At 44.1% G+C, this 21363-nt stretch overlaps 1 protein-coding gene across 3 annotated transcripts in view; it reads left to right on the forward strand.

Annotated features, from left to right (window-relative positions):
• nhs (NHS actin remodeling regulator) overlaps positions 1-21363 on the forward strand; it is a 57851-nt gene that overhangs the window by 26733 nt on the left and 9755 nt on the right. The window contains exons 2-5 of one of the 3 annotated variants that reach the window (XM_020702668.2): positions 17024-17176; positions 17421-17515; positions 19334-19369; positions 21036-21228. In XM_020702668.2, coding sequence (XP_020558327.1) covers positions 17024-17176; positions 17421-17515; positions 19334-19369; positions 21036-21228 — 477 coding nt within the window. Of the gene's footprint in view, positions 1-17023; positions 17177-17420; positions 17516-19333; positions 19370-19567; positions 19631-20375; positions 20558-21035; positions 21229-21363 lie in introns of those variants that run through there. The other 2 variants (XM_004068399.4, XM_023954510.1) reach the window with 2 other exon arrangements.

The raw sequence follows: 21363 nt of genomic DNA on the forward strand, positions 1-21363 counted from the left end.
GAGACGCTGTGGGTGATCACAGGCGCCCGGCATCTTTTCTGGATCCTCATCTGTGATGCATTCACGTCTCTCTGGAGCATTTTACAGCATCATGAAGCAGCAGGTGGAAACTCATACTGTCAGCACACTGACACTGTAAACAGAGAAGACTTGGAAAGGGGGGACTTTTGGGTGTTTTGTGATTTATGTCTGACTCTATGGATGTTGATTTCTTTGTTTTGTTGTTGCACTGCTCAAAAGGAGGGGTTCAGTGGCCCCCAAAAGCCGAATTCTGGGTTTGAAAGAGCACATTCAAAAGATAAAAGTCATTTTAAAGTCAGCACTCTGTTTAATTTCTGTTAATTGTACTGTTGCACTGGATGAAGCTCCTGAAGAAGACTCAAGACATGCTGGAGACACTATGTCTCTGGAGTGGGCTGGGAATGCCTCAGAGTCCCCCCAGAGGAACTAGAGGAAATGGTTGGGGAGAGGGAAGTGTGGGCATCTTTGCTAAGACCGCTGACTCCACAACCTGGTCCCGGAAAAACAGAAGGCGATGAACGGATAGACACTTCTATTCTGTTATTTCCCTGAGACCTACTCCAACAAAAAGGGTGTTTTTCACCTCTTCTTTTGGCATTTTCCTGATGATAGAGGACATAAATAAAGACAATGAAGCTTAAAATGGCATTTCTGAGTATTTCTTGATTCAAATTGTTGTGAATCGGGAGCAGATGAGAACATGTCATTGGAAAAAGATCATATTTGTGAAATACTGGATGGGTCACAGGCTCCCTGCTCCGCTCCATTCTGATGCATCCACTGTCAGACAAATAGATCCATGCTTGTCTTTTTTTTCCTCGTCTGAGCTGGAATCTGGATCAAAACTGTACGGCTGGATACCTCTGATATTGCTCACCCTTTTTGTTGCACCGCTAATGTTAGGCTGGAGATGCACTGAAACGCTTTTACAAAGATGATCGATGTGGGTCTTTAAATGATATTTATTTTTATTAAAAATGCAATGCCCATGCATTTTTCAAAATATGTTTAAAATCTTTTTAAGGTTTACAAACAACAACTAATGCAAGACACTGCACGGTGAGGAACCCAGTGCATCATGGGACAGCTTTCATGGCATGGCTGAGGTCAGATCTGGTTAGAAACAAGTTGCAAGTTTACTTTAACTTTAAGAAAAAAAATATTTCTTAAGAGTAATTTTACCGCAACATGCATTTTACTGAGCAGATTCTGAGAGGGACACAGATTTGTTGGCAAGATTCTGGAGCTTCTCTGAATGTTGTTTTTCTTCTTTGGTCCACCATTTCCTCTGCGTGTGACCTTTTTTTTTTTTTTTAACCCACATCATCCTCAGCTGTTTGGTTCCCAACATGCCTGGCAGCGTAGCATCTCGCGTTCCGAGCCGTGACTCAGGTTTCCCTTTACATCTGAAGTGACACGGTCATTGTGCGTGGAGTGTGTGAACCTGCCGGTTCTTTTGTGGATCTGGCGCGCTAAAATGTAGAAGGTCAGGTTGAGGCTCACCCCTGTAAGCACCAACTCCTGCCTGTCAGACAGACACGCCCACCTGCAGCGGCGTGTGCTGTTTGTTCAGCTGTGGCGGGAGAGTCTCCTCTGGAGGAGCCTTCCTATGTCGGGGGCATCCATGGCCGCTAAGCAAACACATGTCACATGTTCTGGTATTGAGAACTGCAACCTCGGGAGCAAAGCAGAGCAGATTTAAGGGCTTGTGTGTTTTTATTACTTGGCTGCAGCTCCCTCAGGCGCTTTACTCGCTTGTTGTGAATATGGGCCTAATCATGGCCAGAAATGTTGGTGTTTTTTGTTTTTTTGGGCAAGCGGAGGCTCTGCGTTCAATTACAGGAAATGTAAGGAAGTATTTCCACTGGAGGCTCCGAAAATCCCTGATAACGGCTCAGGGTCATTTGTTATCTTTAGCGTGTTCGCTTTGCCTCACAGAAACTATTTCTGCTGCTGTGGAAAAATGTTTTTGTGAAGTTCAACATTTGTGCTGACATTTTCAGGCTGTGAATGGAAAATAGATAAAAACTTGGGTTCCTTATGCAGAGTTAACCTCATAGGGGTCTGCACTGTTCCCCCACCCCCCACCCCACTGTCATTTGTTGAGAGAAGCCATGAGGAGGCCTTATCATCAGAACGATAACGTTTTCTGCTGAACACCGGGGGTCCGACTGCAGACGACCGGAAAGGAAGAAAGGAAGTTTTCTTACTTTCAGAAAGTAAAATAAATCCCTCACCTCTACTGGATTCATCTTTCCTTTCAAAAGGCAATATTTATTCGTCAGGTGTACTAACTGATTGTCCTTTAAAAGTAAATTATTGTTTGTGTTTCAGGTAAAAAGTACTTTCATTTAGTTTTTAACTTAAAAATCAACAAATTAAGTCACCTTTTTTCACTTTATATCACTTGTTTTGTGAAATTTGCCGCTTAAATCCCCCAAAATTAGGCTAAAGAATTTGAAGAATTAAAATGTTTTGTGAAATCAAGCTGATACTCCCTTTTGGCACTAATATCCAGTTCTTAAAAATATTCATGAAGAAGATTTTTTTCAGGTTCACTAAATAAAAGAGGGGTTACTTCTGCACAAAGCAAAAATATTGCAGCAATCCTGTGTTACTTCACCTTTGTTTGTCCTCCACCCATAACACAACAAGCAGCATATAGATGTAACCTGTAATTTAGAGGTTATTTGCTCAGCTTCACTGTCAACACATTGAAAGAAAAGAAAGAGGTCTTTCAACTCACAGCTTTATACAACTTATTTTGACTGTAGAGGCAAAAAGGAAGAAACAGGAGACAAAAGACACGGTTGTGCAACAAAAGGCAAAACACAGATTCCTGAAACATATGGCGTCACAGCAACACAGAACCAAGAAGAGGGTCAGACTCCTCACCGTCAAAACATGAGACAAAGGAGGGAAACCTTGCAGCTTTAATGACAAAGGTAATGGTCAAGTGAAGGGGGGTTACAGTTTACATCATCCTTATATAGAACAGTAATTTTGATTTTCCCACCTTCAAAGATGTGAGGTCCTTTAGGTTAGCAGATGGGTGTACCCAACAGACTTGAACCCCCACTCAGAGGATCCTGTCTTTCTGCAGAATCTGCATTTGGTTCGTTTCCCCCAATAATCCAGGACAAATTTTCAGTCTGAATACACCCAAGCGGACCCTGATCCGGGACCAGGAACCGCTGCCGGACCCAGATTTCGCGGTGGTCTCGGTTAGTTTCCCATCAGGCTGAGATCCGGTTCCCTCTGAGTTTCTTCAGTCTGAAAAATCAATTTCATCATTTCCCAACGCCAGTATATCAGCTCTGTGTTCATCCAATCAGGACCAGGTTTCACGCTAAATAGTTAGAAATATGAAAGACCATAACTGACTTTTTTCTTTGTGTTTATGGGATTCTTATTCAATAATAATATTCAATAAAAAATAAATACATATTTTTAATACAGACTACAGGGTTTCTTCTTATTTTTTTTTTGACGTTTTCGGTTAGTGGTGGGCCTTGTAATTTTCTTTTGTCAGGGAAAAAGTGAACCGTGTCGTAAATAAGGTTGAAAAACGCTGCTTTTGAAGCACGCTGCTCTGTGTGGCACTGCAGGTCCAATGCCGTTAAAACTCCAAACAACTAGATCTAATCCTGTACGTTATTAAATTGGTGGCATTCTTCACCATCACAAAACACTTCTCTGCTGTGACGTCTGCCGATGCGTTGGTGTTTTCATTCAAATCCAGGTTCACGTCCAGACTTCAGTTATATATTGATGAGGGGTTTTTTTCTGCCTTTTCAGAAAGACTGAAGTGAGTAAAACAGTCCCCACATATCCAGCAGAGTGTGTCACGAGTGCCTTGTCTCCTGGAGCACCCACTAATTTGACATCCTGACATAACAGGACCTATCATTACTGAAGTGCTGCTGCTGCAGTTTAGCGGCTCAGTAGACGTCAGGCGAGAGGAGCTCAAACGTTCAAAGGAAGGGCAGGAGATCCAGAGGGCAGAGCTGCTCTTTAGCTTCCACCCCAAAATAATTTGCTCTTTCAGCTTCATGGCTCCAGTCTTTTGTTGCATGATGACTAGCGGCTGCTGCGATTTCAATGCTTATTGCCATCCGTTCTTTTGGCCTTGCTTTCACAAAGCACTTACAAGAACAAGCCCTGCAGGGGCGGCACGCTATTCAAGAGTCCGGCCTACTTTTCTCTTCTTAGCCATCGCCCAGGAACATTTCTTTATTTTCCCCATCAAATACCCCCCCCTCCCTCAGGACAGAGGCATTCAAAGCGGAGCTGACGGAGCGTGAGCCGTGACCTGTCAGAGCCCCAAGTCTGACATCTGTAAAGCTGTGTCAGAGTGGAGCTCTCCAGGAAAGTGTGTATGCTGAGATTAGAGGAGGTGGAGAGGTTTGGTTCCTGTTTGGGACGGCCTCCCGCGGCGGATGGTAAGATTTTATCTGGAAGCGGTGAAGTTTCGGAAAACAGCAGCGGGTCTCGGGACATTCCAGCTGTTTTCTGGAATCCTGCAGCAATCAGCTGATGAAGGGCTTCTCCCGCTGTTATCCCTGCTGATGACAAAGAGTGAAAGTTTGCAGCACATCTGGCACAAATCTTTTTGATTTGGATCTTACTATCAATTATTAATGCCATTTACTTCAGAACAGCAAAATAGTCACCCATACAGAAATCTAAAAAGAAAATACGGAGATTATTAACACATTTTTTTCCATATTTGCTATCCAGCTCAGTGGCCTTGTGATAGAGTGTCCGCCCTGTGACTGGAAGGTCATGAGTTCAAACCCAGGCAGAGTCATACCAAAGACTTTAAAAATGGGACCCTATGCCTCCCTGTTTGTCACTCAGCATTGGGGGGTTGAACCACCAAATGGTTCCTGAGCGTAGCTTGTCTGCAGCTCACCGCTACCCCAGGGGATGAGTCAAATGTGGAGAACAAATGTCACACACCTAGGTGTTTGACAGATAGTGGGACTTTTTATCTTTATCTGAGTTGTGTAGGTATAAGAAAAAATGGTGGTGCAGCGGTAGGGCAGTAGACCTCTGATTGGAAGATTGCAGGTTCGAATACCACCTTTCCCGCCCATGTGTCAAAGTGTCCTTGGCCAAGACACTGAACCCCACCAGCGGAAAAGCGGAACCACCACCAGTGTGTGAATGTGTGTGTGGGTGAATGGGAATTTGATTGTAAAAGCGCTATACAAGTATACACCGTTTACCTTTTGCATTTGGGCATTAATTGGCCTCAGACACAATCACAGATGCTGCATGGTTCACTGCTAGCCCCCCCCCCCCCCCCCCCCCCCCATCTCCCCTCCTGCTGATGCCCTGATGCTAGCTTCCAGGAAGACGTGAAACTCGACAGACAGCCGTTCTTTCCTTTTTGTGTGGAGGTTTTGGATTCTGCCTGTGAAGACGGTCTGAAATGTGTTTTTCCATCAGGGATCTCGTCAAATTATGCCAGAACTTCTAATGAACAGCTTGGGCGTTGGAAGGCCATGTGGGTGTGGCGGGGAGGAGCCCCTAGGCGCTGTTCTTGGTCTGATCCTCCCCTTTGTTTCCCCTGAAAAGGCTGCTGGGTCGACTCCATCCTTTTCTCGCCAACTGTTGGTTTATGCTGGAGCAGCCCGGCAACCAGTTTACGCCACTGGGTCCCTCCAGACAGATGTGGGAGGAAAGCTCTGGCTCGGCCCAGATTGGTTCTGCTCTGTCTGCTCGGACTAATTCCATTTCCCACAGGTCACCTCCAAAGCTAACCTCAGGCCTGACCATGTTTGTTAATTAAAGAAAGGTTTAGCTTCCGAATCCTCTGTCACAAATTCTTCCCTCGCCCTCGCTGTCCAAACCACACCTTCCCCGTGTCTGGTCGCCCCTTGTGGTGTCCACTCCCCCCCCCCCCAATTCACAGTCTGTCATTCTGCTTGTTGTCTCCACGTGAGGCAGAGTGATGCCAGAAAACCGGAGAAACCAGAGTCTGGGGCTCACACGGCTCTTTGTTTACACAGAGAAACCTGTGGAGAAACCTCCTCCCCCCCCCCGCACTGAAGCACTCAGACTCTTATATAACAGTCTGCATATTCTTCAGCGAGCTAACCGGCCAGATGTGCTTGCGCTCTGGTGCCGCTCCGCCGTGGACAGACGCGTCTGTTTCCGTAACCTCTGCAGCCCCGTCCGTGACCCGGGACCGTTGTTCCACGCTCTCCTGTAGCGTCTGACCCCCCCCATCCTTTCACTGCCTGAATAACAAGTTGATGAATGAGTGGCTCCGTGAAACACAGTCATGCTCCTCTTGATAGGAGCTGGTTTTTGTTTAAAAAGGCAACAGGCTGCCACCCACATCAGACCAATCAGCTCTGCACAGACAGGCCTCTTTCTGAGGTCTGCCATTCCTTTCCGACAAACAAGTCAAAGGGTTATTTTAGGTCACAAAGGTGAAAACACAGCAGTTCCACTCCGTCTGTTTTCCTCTGGGTAATTAGCACTTTATTCAGCAAGGTGAAAATACGTCACAATGCAGGTTAGTCTAAATCTAAATCTAAATGTCATCATGTCGTCAATGCAAACTAACCTGGTTGGAACTAAAACAAAATAGTTTCCAGCCTGTCACAGGAGTTCATCTGCACGTTCCAAAAAAGGGTTGTTTTTGTCGTTATAGACTAAAAGTCCACATGGTGAATGACTGTTCCTTCTTTTTTAGGGTCCGTCTAAGCTGGAATTGCAGGCAAAGATTTGTATAATCTTGATTTTGATTCACACATTTTGTTTTTTTGAACGCATATTATTTCTCAAGTTTCTATTCCAAAACTTATTTGGTTTGGAAATCAGTTTTTAAAATCTGTATAATTATATTTCTTTACATAAATAAAAAAAAAAAGATTTTTTTCCAAGACCCACTCATTTGGATTAAAATGCGTGTCTGAGTATTTCCAATGCTTGTGGTTGTGACATAGAACCTAAAATGATCCACTTGCAGACAAATCTATGGACGTCTCTATTTTTGCTCGTCTAAACCGGAATCTGGATTAAAACTATACTGCTGGATAGCTTCGATATTTCCGGACATTTTGTTTGCACCACTAATGTTAGATTGGGGTTGTGGGGGCTGTAAACGAGTGGGAGAGAGTGTAAGCAGATGGATGATGGGATGTGGGGTTGGGCTTACTCTGTGCCAACGGTCCCACCCGCAACTCAGAGGTGAATTAAAAAAAAAAAAAAAACTCCAGTCGCTCTGCAGAAACTTTGTCCTTGAAAACGACACTGGTTTTTAGGTTTTTGGCTAGACACTTAATTAAAATATTAAAAGACCACTGGGAATATTTTCAAAAGAGATGATCAAAATGTGGGAGTGTCAGTAATCTTCTCCTTCACAGCTGCCTGGACTTTCTACCTTCTTAAATCCAGGATGATTTATCTCAAATTCTCTTGAATAGACCGCAGAGAAATATTTTACACTTTCATTGGGGGTGTCAAATTATCATCTTAATTGGGATTTATTAATTAGACACATTAGTAAGCGTTTGATGTTTTTTCAATATTGTTTATTAACAAATTTCATTTTTAATACATCACCTAAATGCATTTTAATTGACGTGTCTGTTTGATTTTAGATAAAAAATTTAATAAATTGATGCTCGATATCTGGATTATTATTTTTTTAATTGTTCGAGATTGAAAAAAATGTCCCTTGGCGGCATAAAAGTAAATGTTAGAAGTCTGTTATGAGAAGAAAACACTTTAAAAAGCCATTTTTTTATCATATTTTGATCTTTCACTGCACCAATATGTCATGAATTTAAATGAAAATACCTCAAAATGGGACTTTTCATAGCAATTTTTAGGTTAGAGAGATCAATTAGTCATAATTATTTAATCGCTCAAAAAGGTAATTTGCATTTCATTTCAATATTGTCATTTTTGTCATATTTATTTCATATTGCCTAACTGTTGTTTTCAAAAGTGCTAGTAAAACAAAAATGGACAAATATGAGTCATACTTGGGTCACTCTTGTCGACCCTTTTCTTGCTACCGTATTATTGTGAAGCTTTAACAGACACTTATAGTTAGGCAAACCTGCAGAAAGAAGATGCCTCTCTAAATGCATCCTGCAGTGTTGCAGCTAAAAAAAGACTCAGGAACAAAGGCAGGGACCAGAAACATCCTCCTTTTCTTTGTTTTCTGTGTCATAGAAAGGTAGATTTGCTCATCCTGTGTGGCCACAGCAAAAAAACCAACAACTTTTGTTTCACCTTTTAATGCTGCCACATTCCCGTAAGCTCTGCAGCTTTTGTTGACAGAGCTGACTGTGGTGAGCCCGCTCACATTACGCTCTCTTGTTCGTAGGTCGGGGTTTCTCCATCTGCTGCCATGTGGTTAACTCTACCTTTATTTCCAGTAAAGTCAGGAACTCGCTCTCTTTCTTTTCACTCCCGAAAATTCCCGCCTTTTCCTGAGGTGCCTGAGAAGGATGGGCGTGGCCAAGACGGGAGGAGGAGGAGGAGGAGGAGGAGGTCAAAGGACACTGGCTTTTTATTTGTGGGATTAAAAGGCTAGGTGTATCTGGAGGACATGGAGCTCCTGAGAGCCCAGCAGACACTCCCCTTCCTCCTGGAATGAGGCTGCCTGAAAAGCGAAGGAGAACTTCAAAGGTTTTTCAAAAGTAGGGACCCGGGCCAAGTTCGGTGGGAGAGCTATTACATCCCAAAAGGGTTCAGCAGTGACCTCCAATACAGCTAAACGCTGTGATATGAGAGGGGGGGCCACCAGAGGCCTCCGGGGCCAATCAGGACGGAGCCATAAAATAAGACACGTGTTGATTTAGGGGTTGCAGGAATTTTACGTTTTAACTGTTCCCTCATTTATTTTCATTAAGGTTCGCCCCCCTCCCTCCTCAAGGGACTGCCTGACGCTCTTCTTTTATGAAAGAAAATCAGCACCCAGTCATTTCCCCCCCTGATGATCTTTTTCACATTCAACACCTGCTAACTCAACACACTGCATGAGCTGATGATTTACACGCGTGTTTAAAGATGTGAGGCGACACCCCCCGGTCTAAATGCAGGTCCAATAATGAGGTCAAGAGGTAAAAGGTCACGCACGCTGGCCCTGCTGAGTGTGCACAGAAAAATGACATTGCTGTCTGTCTCTCAGTGCTGAGTGGCTATTCGGGTTTTCTGTTTTGCTGTTTCATTTGATCTCCCAGCAACGGCGAGTCAGAACAGCAAACTGGGACTAAGGGGGTGTTGGCTTTGGAGGGGGTCAGAGGAGATTCTAGGACCAATCAGAGAGCTTCTCTCTCCGGAGATCCAGCAGATTTGGTTTTTAGAATTAAATGTTTGAGCGTGGGGTTGGACATAGATGTCCATCCAGGCTGCTGTGTTGATCCATCACAAATACAGCAAAACCAAGGGCATTGAGTTTATTCTGAATATGACCAAAAAAAAAACAAAAGGAAATGAACTGCAAACATTTAGGACCCACTCCAATGAAAATCATGTTTTTGTGGCATTTTTTCTGACGACGGAGGACATATATAAAGGAAAGTAGGACTAAAGTTGCTTCTTTATTCTAAGTGTTGTGAATCAGGAGCAGACGCAAACATTTGGGATTAAATAAGGCGTACTCATGACATCGAAAAGACGCTGGGTGGGCTTCAAGCTCCACATTCTGATTCATCCACTTGCAGACAAATGGATACGTCTTCGTTTTCCACGTCTGAGCTTTGATTTGATTGATTTTTGATTGATTTATTTCAAACATTGTAGTCAAAGCAATAAAGAAATGTACACAGATTTGTCAAACTCATTACAGAAATGATAAAATGCATACATTGAAAAAAGCTGAAAATAAAACAAAAAAAACACTTAATCACATATGCTCAATTAAAAACAGTGATCATTACCTAAAGTAAAGCTTGATTCATTGCTTGGAAAGTGCTGGAATGTGTTTGTATAGCTCCGATATTGGTCGCCCTTTTTTGTTGCACAGCTAATGTTAGGTTGGGGTTGTCCTATTGGCAGATTTGTTTTTATTTTTGCTTATGAAAAAAAAATAACACTGCCAATGGGCTAAACATTTTTGACTTTTTTCAAAGCGGCTTGCTTTTGCTGTGCAAAAACCACATGCGTTTTAACGGAAAAGGGGAGCATGTTGTCTAATAATCGTTTCCTACCAAGATGGAGATGACCACAACGTTCAAACACAAGTTTGCTGTGAAGAACTGATCCCGGTTTTCCTTCACTTTTAATCAACATAAGGGGTTTGACCCTGGAAGGCCCAGTTCACAAAAAAAAACTATAAAGACATTTTTTTGTTCAAAAAAAAGTTTGTAACTGACTGATGTTGGGGATGTCGGTGTCTGTGACTTTCTACAAACCTTTAATCTGAACCCATGTCCAATCAGAAGACTGAGAACAGTGCACATTCCACGTCTCTGCTTTTGGTAACATTTCTATTGTTACACTGAAACTGTCAGGTTTAAAAAGAAAAAGATCCAAACAGATCAAGAGCTTTTCTGGTGAATGCATTCTGTTTTGAAGCAGATGGGAGACAAAACATCAGGAGTCGGGGGCGTTTGAATCAAACAGAGAAACATTTTCCCCTCATGCTGCAGCGCCACCATCCTACTGGACCTCAGATTATAGTCTCAGATAGCCAGGGATCCGCAAGCATCACCGCTTAAGCAGCCATTCGGGTCAATTTTCTCACTTTTAAAAATCTTCATTTTAAAAATCTTTAGAATGACTTGGCCTGGATTTGAACTCACAACCTCCAGTCTCAGGACCCTCTACCACACTCTGCCACTTCACCCTTTAGAAAAATAAAACACTGATTTGCATTTATGTTATTTTTACTACTATGAAAAGTATAAATGAACTGTTGTTTTTGGCACGAATAAAACATAAAGAGAAAATAGCTTCTTCTTTTTTCAAATTTGAAAGTTTTATATCTTTTGGCCAAGGTTCACGTGACTTCCTTTCAAAATAAAAGACATCCTGGGTCACAAAGGATCATTTCAATGTAGCATATGTAGTAATGTGTAGTGTAATGTCAGCAGTGATTTAAAAACACAGTTTATTTTACTGTTAGTGATGCATTTCAGTCAGAATTCCATAATCTAACAAACTCAAATTAATTCAGAGCTAAAGTGACCCTTGCCGTATTTTCATGAACGAGTTGTATAATTTAAGTATATTTGCTTAACTGTTTTTCTCTAAAAATAACCCTAACTTGTTATTTTTCTTTAATAGTAATCGAGCCACATGTGTCTCCAGAGCTCTGAACTCTCAAATCTGAGTTTGTCCACAAATTCTCCTATATCTCCTCTGTGTTCACCCCTCTCTCCGCCCCCCCAAGAGACTCTGTGAGACATGTAGCTCCTTCTCTTTTTCGTTTTTGCATTTAGTGCCAAAAACTTCAGTCAAAAGTCAACATTAATGTCTCATAAAACGCTTATGAAACCCTCACAAACTAGGCTGCTCATTACCGTGCCATAAACCCGCCACGCGCTCCTGTGAACATTACACAGTCTGGAAAACTTTTACGAGACAAATGCCCAGACGTGGAAACCTTCTTTTCACTCATCCTTTCTCTTCTCTTGAAAATCCTGCCTCCTCCTCCTCCTCATATGGGGAGATGTTCTGACTGGCATCGTGCCCTGCGATGTGGACCGAAAGTGAAGCTTCCAAATGAAAAGTTTTTTAAAGTTACCGCAGCTTACTGTCGGGCTCTGTAGCTGTAATATGAAGCAGCTGAGAAAGCAGGCCTCCTCCTCCTCCTCTTCATCTCTCAGCACTGGCATCTCTTCAGGAAGATTTCAGACTCAGGATTTATCCAAAATTGTTCTCCGTCAGAGTGTTATTAAACACTGCGTGTGTGTGTTTTAGAAATGTTTAAACATCTTTTAACTGTGTGTCTGTGAGTTCCTCCTCTGCTCGTTTGAACTTTTATGTGGTGGATATTTGTGAAGCAACAGCCGTCCTGTTCTTTGGCACAAACGTGCATGATGTTTATTGTGAGGTCATGCGTTCCCCTTGGTATTTTTAATGGAAAGTTGGATATCTGATGGGATTCCTGCCACGTCTCTTTGGTTTCCACCCTCCACCTCCCGGCACACGAGCAGTCAGACACTTGTGCGGTCCAGGCTGCGCTCCAGCCTTTGAGCTCCTGAAGCACACGCGTCATTTGCCCCCACCAGCAGATGCTCGTTCTTGTGTGGGCTTGCAGCTCTGCCAGGCGTCCTGACCTCAGCTTGGGAAATACAAGTCGACGTTGTGCGGATCAACAGGATCAAGGGCACACCTGCATTGTGTTGCAGCAGTGGTGCTATTCTTACTCCGTTTGAACGGCAAACCCAGAAAAACAGCTGAGTCCGTTTTTGGAAAAATGGAATGATGGGCCACTTCTTCACCTTTAATTAAGCGACTGCAGGTGGAGCACCTCAGGAAGTCTGATTACAGATCAGCAGACGTCTGCGGTGGGAGCTGCAGCGTCAGCCCAGGTGAGATGAGAGGCCTGATTGAAACGAGAAGACGAAGAGGAGAGGAGGCTTTTTTAGGAGCTCCCATAGTGAAGACACTCGACGATGTCAGAATGCAAACAAACCTTTTCCCTGTCATTTCTTTCACTTCACGTTGCAAGAAATTTAGCAATATTATGAAAACTGAAACAGGTAAATAACATAACAAAATTTTTTGTTATATTATTTATGAAGCTTATGTACTCAGAGTCAATCTACTAGCAATGTGTTCCACCGCAATGCGCAAAGACTGCATAAAAACTGGGCCAACGGCATCCACAAATCAGACCCCCCCCCCCAGGACAGAAGGTACCACATCCAGCTCAGTGGCCTTGTAGTAGAGTGTCCGCCCTGTGAATGGAAGGTTGTGAGTTCATACTGAGTCATACCAAAGACTCCCAAAACAGGACCCAATGCTTCCCTGCTTGACACTCAACATGAAGGGGTTGGATTGGGGGGGGTTCAACCACCAAATGGTTCCCGAGCACGGCTGTGTCTGCAGCTCACCGCTCCCCCAGGGGATGGGTCAAATGCGGAGAACAAATTTCACACCCCAGCTAATGGGACTTTGACTTTATATCCATTCAGTTTCACACTCAAGTGATTGCTCATTCATTTTCTAAACCTGTTTTTGTCCCTTTTCGGGGCTGCCGGACCCTAACCTGGCCACTCGTGGGCAAAGGCGGGGGACTTCCTGGACAGGTCACCAGTCTTTCACAAACCCATACACACACATTCACACCTATGAACAATTTAGAATAACCAATGAACCCATGAAACATGTTTTTGGATGGTGGGAGGAAGTCGGAGTCCCCGGAGAAAACCCACGCATGCACAGGGAGAATATGCAAACTCCACACAGGAAAAGGGTCCCCCACCCTGTATTTTTGTACCCTAAAATGACCAAAAATGGACATTAGAACCAAGCACTGAATGCACAAGCAGTAATGACACTACTGAAACTACTTCAGCAGCAGTGAGGCAAGTGCAGCCAGGCACCACGGCAACAAGCATAACAGCTCCAGATGACCTTGAAGTTGACAAACCCAAAGCAAGTCCGCCTGGAAAATTATCCAGCACAATATTTGTCTAGAATGCAACAGATTTTCTCTATTGGACCAACACAGACCTTATTATTCATGCAAAGTGACGCTGTTTTTTCTGCATCACAATTTGATTTGATCTCTGTGATGTTTGGGGAATTCTCCTGTAAGGTTTGATCAAGATTTGAGTTCCTATTGTGCCCCCCCCCCCAAAAAAAATAAATAAAAGAAAATTTAGAATAATATAAGAGCAACAGCTGCCCCAGCTAAACTCCCCTGGATACATTTCTTTACATTCAATATAAAGAAGAAAGAAAAAGGTTCTTGTTCAATTAGTCCAGAAAACAAGATAGTTATATTATATGGGATTAGTAGATAACAATGAAGCAGTACAGGAGAAAAATGAGGATCCGTGAGGCAGAGTTCATGTTTCTTTGGTTAAATCAGACAGCGGGTTGATTGTGCTGTATCCTTCCTCTAGCCGCATCATCAGTTGCGACTCCTCAGAGTTCTTGCTGAACGTAAATAATCTCACACTCCATCATCATCGTCATCATCATCATCTGGAGCGGCAGCCTCCATCAGCTGGGCGGATGAAGGCTCAGAGCGGATTACCAATCGGGAGTTATTGTGTGTTTACTGGACTCCTGTCTTTGTGCTTCTCTAGTCAGACGTCAGGGTCTCCAGCAGCCGGTGCTCGGCAGAGCGCCGCGGCTCTTTTTTTTCTTCTTCTCCGGACGCCGTTTCCTCTTTGACGGCAACATTTCCATCAGTGCCATCGGTTATGGTTTGTTTCTGTTTTGCTTCTTTGAGTTCTTTCCCCCTGGTGAAGAAAAAATCTGGATTTCTGCCTCTGAGTTGCTCACTGTGGAAATGAGTTGTAAATATTCCGAAGTGTGATTGTTCTCCAGCATTTTCTAGATGCTTTTATCGACGTTTGAATTTACTGTCAGCTGTTTTTGGCAGAAATGTGCATCCTCCCTCATCCTCCATTGTTGTGGCAGCAGTTGGGATTAGCGCTCTTCCTGTCCTGCAGCTCTCCGCGCACAGATTAGTGGTAGTCTGAGTCCGGTTCTGCCTGGACCATCTGTAAACTGGGTGTTGAGGGGGGGACTTAAGGGAGGATGTGAGCAGATGTTCCCGCTGAAGGGGCTGGGAGGAAGCCGAGGAGGCGTTTGTTAAGCTGGGGAGGGCGGATGATGAGAGAATGCTGCTTCAGTGGCATTTTAGGCTTCTCCACCTGCACCGACTGCCCTTAGGTGATGTTAGGTGAGCTGTGATCAACCCCCTCCAATGCTGCCTTCACCTCCGGTCTGAAGGTAACACGCCATCGAGCGGCTTAAAGACATTTTCCTAGACTCCTGTGTAATTGCAGCTGCAGCGGGGTTTGGACTGGACTCCTGTCTGGGACACCATCAGCTAAATTACAAGGCAGTGTGAGGAAACTCACCCCCCACCCCCCCATGGCTTCTACTGGCCTGCAGGGCTGATGACGGGGGGATATTCCTGTAATTCCTAAAGAGGGGGCTGCTGCTGATAAGTGATCTTCTGCTTCACCCCCTCCCGTAAAAGTCAGAGATTCCAGCAAAGAGAAGAAGTGTTTCTCTGAGCAGAAAAACAGAGAAAGTTGAATGAAAGTGCTGTCACAGAGCCCCCCCCCCCCACCTCCTGCTGTTGTTTTTAATGGATTTTAGTGTGCCGAAGACAACTCTGGGGGTGTCACGAGCAGGTCGAGAGTTCACGTCTCAGCAGGGAGCTGGAGAGGGGAGGCGAGGACAAACAGAGCGGCTGAGGGGCTCCTGAGGAGAAAAAAACATGTTAGTCACTGTTGAAATATGGTGGTTGGTTATTTGGGAGCGTGTCACTCCACACACACACACACACACAACACACACGACATCTGACAGAAGGAGGATCCTAAATAAAAGGCGTGCAGATGGATCTCCTCAGGAAACAGGGAGTTCCTGAAAGTCTTCATCAGCCTCACTGTAATAAGAATCATATGGATTGCACCACGTCGAAAGCCACTATTTCACAGGAAATGGTGATATATTGACAATAAAATAAGCGGTTGGAGGCATAAGTCAACCAAAGGGCTGAAATGAGTTAGACTGCAGGCTTAGTGTGACCGCAGGGAAGTCTGTTGTGAGTCAATTCTGATGCTTTTGTTCATTTGTGGGGACAAAAGTCGAGTTTCTCCCTAAAATGTCTGTTCAGATTTGCTTTTTCCATGTGATCAAACACCTTTCTGCAAAAAAATAAAAAAAAAATGCTATTGGTAGATAGATACTTTCACTTCTGTTGTCACTTTTCCACAAAAGTGGCTTCCTGTGCGTTCGATTAGTGTGCTCAGATCTTTAAAAACCGGGTCACTTATATGGCTGATGGATGATTCTGCACGGCGCTAGTCAAACAGCTGACGTGGAAACATCCACTCAACAAACTTTGCAGCATCTGCCCTGAGTTTTGTCAGCGTGACGGCACCCATAAAAAAAAAAAGGCTTTCTTCCAGCTCCAATGAAATGAAGTCAATTTAGTTGCCTTTGTTTCGCAATTTTGACCCCACCATATTGGATCCAGAAATCATTAGTGAGCAGTTGTTTGTTGGAATCAGTTTGGGTCGTCGTTTCCATGGAAACCCCTCTGACCAACGAGGAGTGAGCTTGTTGGAAGCTTGTTGGAAGTCCACATCGCTACTACTCTCAGACTCATCTCATCCACTGCTAAGCTACAGATGCAGGTCAGAGGTTTTGTGAGCTGGCGGGGTCACTTTTCTGGGCTTATGGCTCATTAAGGGTAAACTCAGGTTGTCTTTGGGGTAAATCCGTTCAGCAAGGTTGCTGTCCTTCCGCCGTTGCATCTGCAGACTCAGCTCCGGCTGCAGTCGGAGTCATGCCTGTCTTGACTGAATGAGACTAAAGTTAGCTCCTGGCTGCACTGCAATGGAAACTTGGAGCAGCTGAAGCTGCAGCCTGACAGGCATGGAGGCCAGACAGACAGTTTGGTCAAAGAGGTGCCCACTCTGCTAAAGACGAGTGACACAGGGGATGCAGACACATTTAATCCCTCACCTGCCAACCTCAGGTGTCATTTGAAATCTGTAACTCCAGGAGTCTTGATGGGGGGAGTGGGATTAGACTGGTCAGAATGACCCTCTCAGGTTGCATTAAGTCTATTGTTTGGCTGCAGCTGAAACCAGAGCTTTAGCGGATAGCATTGGTCGGTTGTCAGTTTAATACAGGTGTTCATTTATCTCCAGTTCACAATCTCACTTTCTATTCAATTCAGAGGCTCTTGAGTAAACCGAACACCCAGAGGCTGGGGTCTCCACGTCCATCACATCTGCAGCTCATTGCGTTTGCATGAAAGCCCTCATACCATGCTCTCCATCGGAGGATGGATGCTGAAGTCCTCTCTTCATTTCTCTGACAGCGGTGTCTAATCTGGACGTGGAGAGTAAGCTGACGGAACACTTCCGGTCTTCCTGGCTCCAGCAGAGGAACCTTCTCAACTCCTCCACGCGACCAGCATGCATAGAAGACCTCCACAGGCAAGCCAGCCTAAGCCTGTGGGCCCTAAACCGAGGTGAGCCCCCCTCCTGTTGTTGCAGCAAACCAACACATAAGGAAATTCTGGTGATTTTCCGCCCTCTAGTGGACGAATGATGCCAACACACCCTACCAGCATTAGAGCATTAGAATCATCTGGATGTTTTTGATTGTTTATTTATTTATTTTTCTATACATTTTCTGGGTTTCTTAATGCTCTTTTGTGGGTTTTGTCCTCATTTTTCCTAAATGTCTCTATAAATTCACTTTTTTTGCCCCAGATCGCCACAGAGCGTCAGGCAGCGGGGAGAGGCGAGTGACCATCTCGGCCTTGCCCCCCATGCCACTGCACCCCTCCCCCAGCACTGTCCGGACGGTGAGTCGAATCCCATTTCACCCCTTTGGGTTTGTCAAAAAGTTGCTCATGTCGCTAAACTGACCAAAAACATCAAGTTCTGCTCAATATTTAGTCACAGAAATGTTTGTCTGATTTCCTGTTTGTGTTACTTTGTGATGAAAAAACAAAAGTAGGTTGTAAAATCAGCTTTTTTCTGTTTCAGCCTTTCTGTTATATTTCTGTTATTACTCTGCTGGACTAAAAAAAAACTAAATCTTTTCTTAGGGTCAAAAACTGAAGTGTATTAGGATCACATCAGCTCTTTTTTTTACTTTTTATTGCTTTTTTTTACACTAAATGGTAAAAGTAATTTTCTGAACAATATTTGGTATTATATTTGTAATTTATTTTTTGCCTTTTTAGTCAGTGCATTATTTTTAGCCTTTAAATTTGTTGTCATTTGGTTCATTTCTGGGCATCCATGATAAAAATGTGTTTATTTAGCCTGGTTAGATTTGAGGACACCTCATATTAGCAGTTTTTGTGGTGTTAAACTCTTCCCAACAAATTAAGACTTTTGGTTATTTGAGTTTCTACCAGTTTAGCTTCTGGTGTTTTGCATAAATCATCTTTATTGGACTCTTTGGCTGTGATTACTTTAGTTAACTGAGTGAGTCACTTGAAAATAGTATTTCAACTGTTAATACAAACTTCAGCCTCTTCTGGGACAGTTTCAGTGTTCACACATTCTTTTTATTTTACAAAAAATGTACTTTTTTATGATGACATTTAAGATTAAACGAATTACCAGAATTCATCTCAAATTAAATGTTTTTTTTACATTTTATAAGTTTATTCCTTCTTTCTCTGGTTGATCATTTCTCTAAGATGTATTTCCACTGACTGAAATTGTTTAAATTCGATTTGCGATAAAAAATTTGCCTAATGGAAACCCAACAATTTCTAAAAACAAAAACAAAAACGCATTTATCGAAAAAAGTATTTCCGCTTGAAGGAGGTGGTTTTTGGGGGAAATTGACATATTTTGCAAAACTGCAATGGAAACACTTTTTGGAATTAAATGGGGCACGTGACCATAGCTAGCCAGTTCATGGCATTCCGCCTCTAGATAGGAATTGGTTGCTGGGCGCTGCCCAGCGGGCGCCACGAGAGGTCGGACAGCATCACACAAAAGTTGAGCGTGTCATTCAGAATTGTTGGATCCACGGCTCCTCTGTAAAATCACCAACATCGATTTCCCGAAATGCTTCATCTTTAGCTCCTCCCACGTGTTTGGAGCTCGCCGCTCCACGGCCTGAAGAAGATGCCGACGGCTCCTTTGACGGATGATGATGAGCTCTAGAGCCGCGGCAGAAATTTAAATGTATCTGCTGTCAATCAAAGTGTTGTTCACATCCGTCTCCGTGTTTTTGAATGACTACTCGCGTGAGTTGGTTGGTGTTTTATGATTTAATGGAAACAGAGTAATTGTAAAATTGTGTTTTTTTTTTTACATTTCTAGAATTTCAATAAGGTTTTTTGCATATGTGTAATGAAAACGCAGCTGTTGCATCCTTAATTCACTGTAACACACTTTTTGGACTACTTACTTTGCCTGTAAGATCTTTTTTTATTTTTATAAGCTAAGTCATTTCTTTGTTTTAAAGCTAAACCCGTAGTGTTATTTAGGGCTAATTCTCATAAAGCAATGTAACTACGTGAGAAATGAAGCCAGCCTTATCCTAACTTTGAGTTACAGAGCACCTTTGGAAGACTTCTTTTAGAGGGGAATGATGCTCTGAGTAATGTCTGACCTCTGAAGTGATGCTTGTGTCTCCTCTCACCCTGCATCCGCAGAGACTTTTTGCAGATGCAGCGACACAAATAACGCAGGTACAGAGGAAAATGTGTCTGTGTTCATGTGCAGGAAATGGAGGATTTCCCATCACACCACCATGAAATCATCTTTCACCAGGACGCGTTTAAATTTGTGGGGGGTTTTTTGGCCCAGAGTTGTTCCTACGTTGTTGTTTTCATGTGTGATTCTGTGTGTGTGTTCATTTGTTCCCTTGTCGTTTTGTCGCAACCCAGCTCCAACCCACACGCTCCTCCTCCCCCACCGAATGTTGCCGCCTCTCCCCCTGGAGCAGAAAGGTACCGGTCCTCCCCTCCCTCCCTCCCCGCCTCACCTGTCCTGTTTGCTTTCTGATCTGCATAATGAGGCTGTTTCAAATGCATGGCTGTGAGTTTCGCCCTGCTGGAGGAGCCGGGTCGCTGCAGGACGCTCCGTCCACGCCGGCCACGCCGGCTTCCTCCACGCCGCTGCAGACATGCGAGGAATGTTTGTGAGAAAGCCACGGTCTCAGCTGCCAGGGAGGTTTCTCTAATGACAGGGTGGACCTCTGGGAGCTCACGCCTGCAACTACCCATGATCCCTCCGTGCTGCGGTTGACTGACTGCACAGCCTCCTGTTCCCCCTTTCAGCTTCTTCTTCTGCAGACTAGCATGTCATTCTTGGGAGTGGACAGGAACAAACATGACTCCTTTCTTCTGCTTTCCATTCTTCTTCGTCTGGTCTCACTTTCAGCTTCTTCTGGTTCACCCCCCCCCCCCACACACACACACACACACACACACACCAGACACTCCTAAAACCGCTCCCCTGTCCTCAAAACAAATCAGCCTAAGTGCTCCCTCTTTGATTTTTTTTTCAACTAGTTGGGAGAAGTTTCCAAGGAAACAGGTTTCTTTTGTGGATGGGGTTTTGTCGGGGTCTCATTGGTCTGCCGGGAACAGAGAGCACAAAAGCTGGAGGGCTGCCTTTTCAGGGAGGGTGGGTGGGACAGGGTTCGGCGTGTTGTGGAAGGGGGGACACCAGTTCATCTTAAGTATCACTGCCAGCTTTCATGCGGAAAGATGAGGTAAGGTATGAGGTTTTGCCAGAAGAAGATGCAGCTTTAGTAGATTGTGGTGTGGGGGGGCTTTGGGTGCAGGGGGGGCTGTGAAGCTCTGAGGAACGCTGCGTGAAATTCCTTCATGAAGACATTTCCATGGAGTTGTCATTGCGAAGGGAATCGTAGGGTAAGCTGGGATTTCAGAGAGAAGGCGGGCTGGAGGTCCATCTCTCGCCGTTTTCTGGTTGTTTTTTCTTCCAAAACTGAATTATTGTTAGGCTGACAGTCCAGCCCAGATTAAAGCTCCAAAGTTTCTGCTGGTTTGGATGTTGATGTCTTCGAAACTCATTTCTGTCTTTGTGTTCTCTTTTGCATGACTTGATTCTTTCTGAAGCATGCTTTTCATTTCACTCAACATCAAACTCAGCAACTGCGAGCATTCATCTTTTGGTCTGCTTCTTTTTTCTGCAGCAGATTATAAAAAAGACAGTAATCTCTCTGTGTATTTAATCCGTTTCTTCTCAAACTCTGACAATCCCAGTTTAATCCCTGACTTCACTCAATTCCTCCATGAAGCAGAGTTTTTGCTGTCCCTTTCCACTCTCTTTCTGTTCACGTTCGCCTCACGTTAACCTTCTAACCATGCAAATATCCATCTGTTGCAGGCTGCACGCTCTGACCCCGACACCGACGGGGTGGCTCTAGGTCACCGGTCTAAGTTTCCCATCCCTAACACCCCCTCCACTCTGGACAAGCAGACTAACTGGTCTAGAGCTCTGCCGCTGCCCACCCCAGAGGAGAGAATGAAAAGCAGTTCCCAAGTCATCACCTCATGCATCATCCCTATTAATGTGACTGGTAAATGTCATGCTTTCCCTCTGATTCTCTTTACTGTAGATGTTTCAAGTTTTTTTTAGCTAAAATTGAGACACGTTGGAAAGATTCTGCCCTAACTTCTGCTGTGACTGTTTTCAAGAACTAAAGTCAAAATAT

The sequence above is a fragment of the Oryzias latipes genome, chromosome 4 (assembly GCF_002234675.1).
Source record: "Oryzias latipes chromosome 4, ASM223467v1".
Lineage (NCBI taxonomy): Eukaryota > Metazoa > Chordata > Actinopteri > Beloniformes > Adrianichthyidae > Oryzias > Oryzias latipes.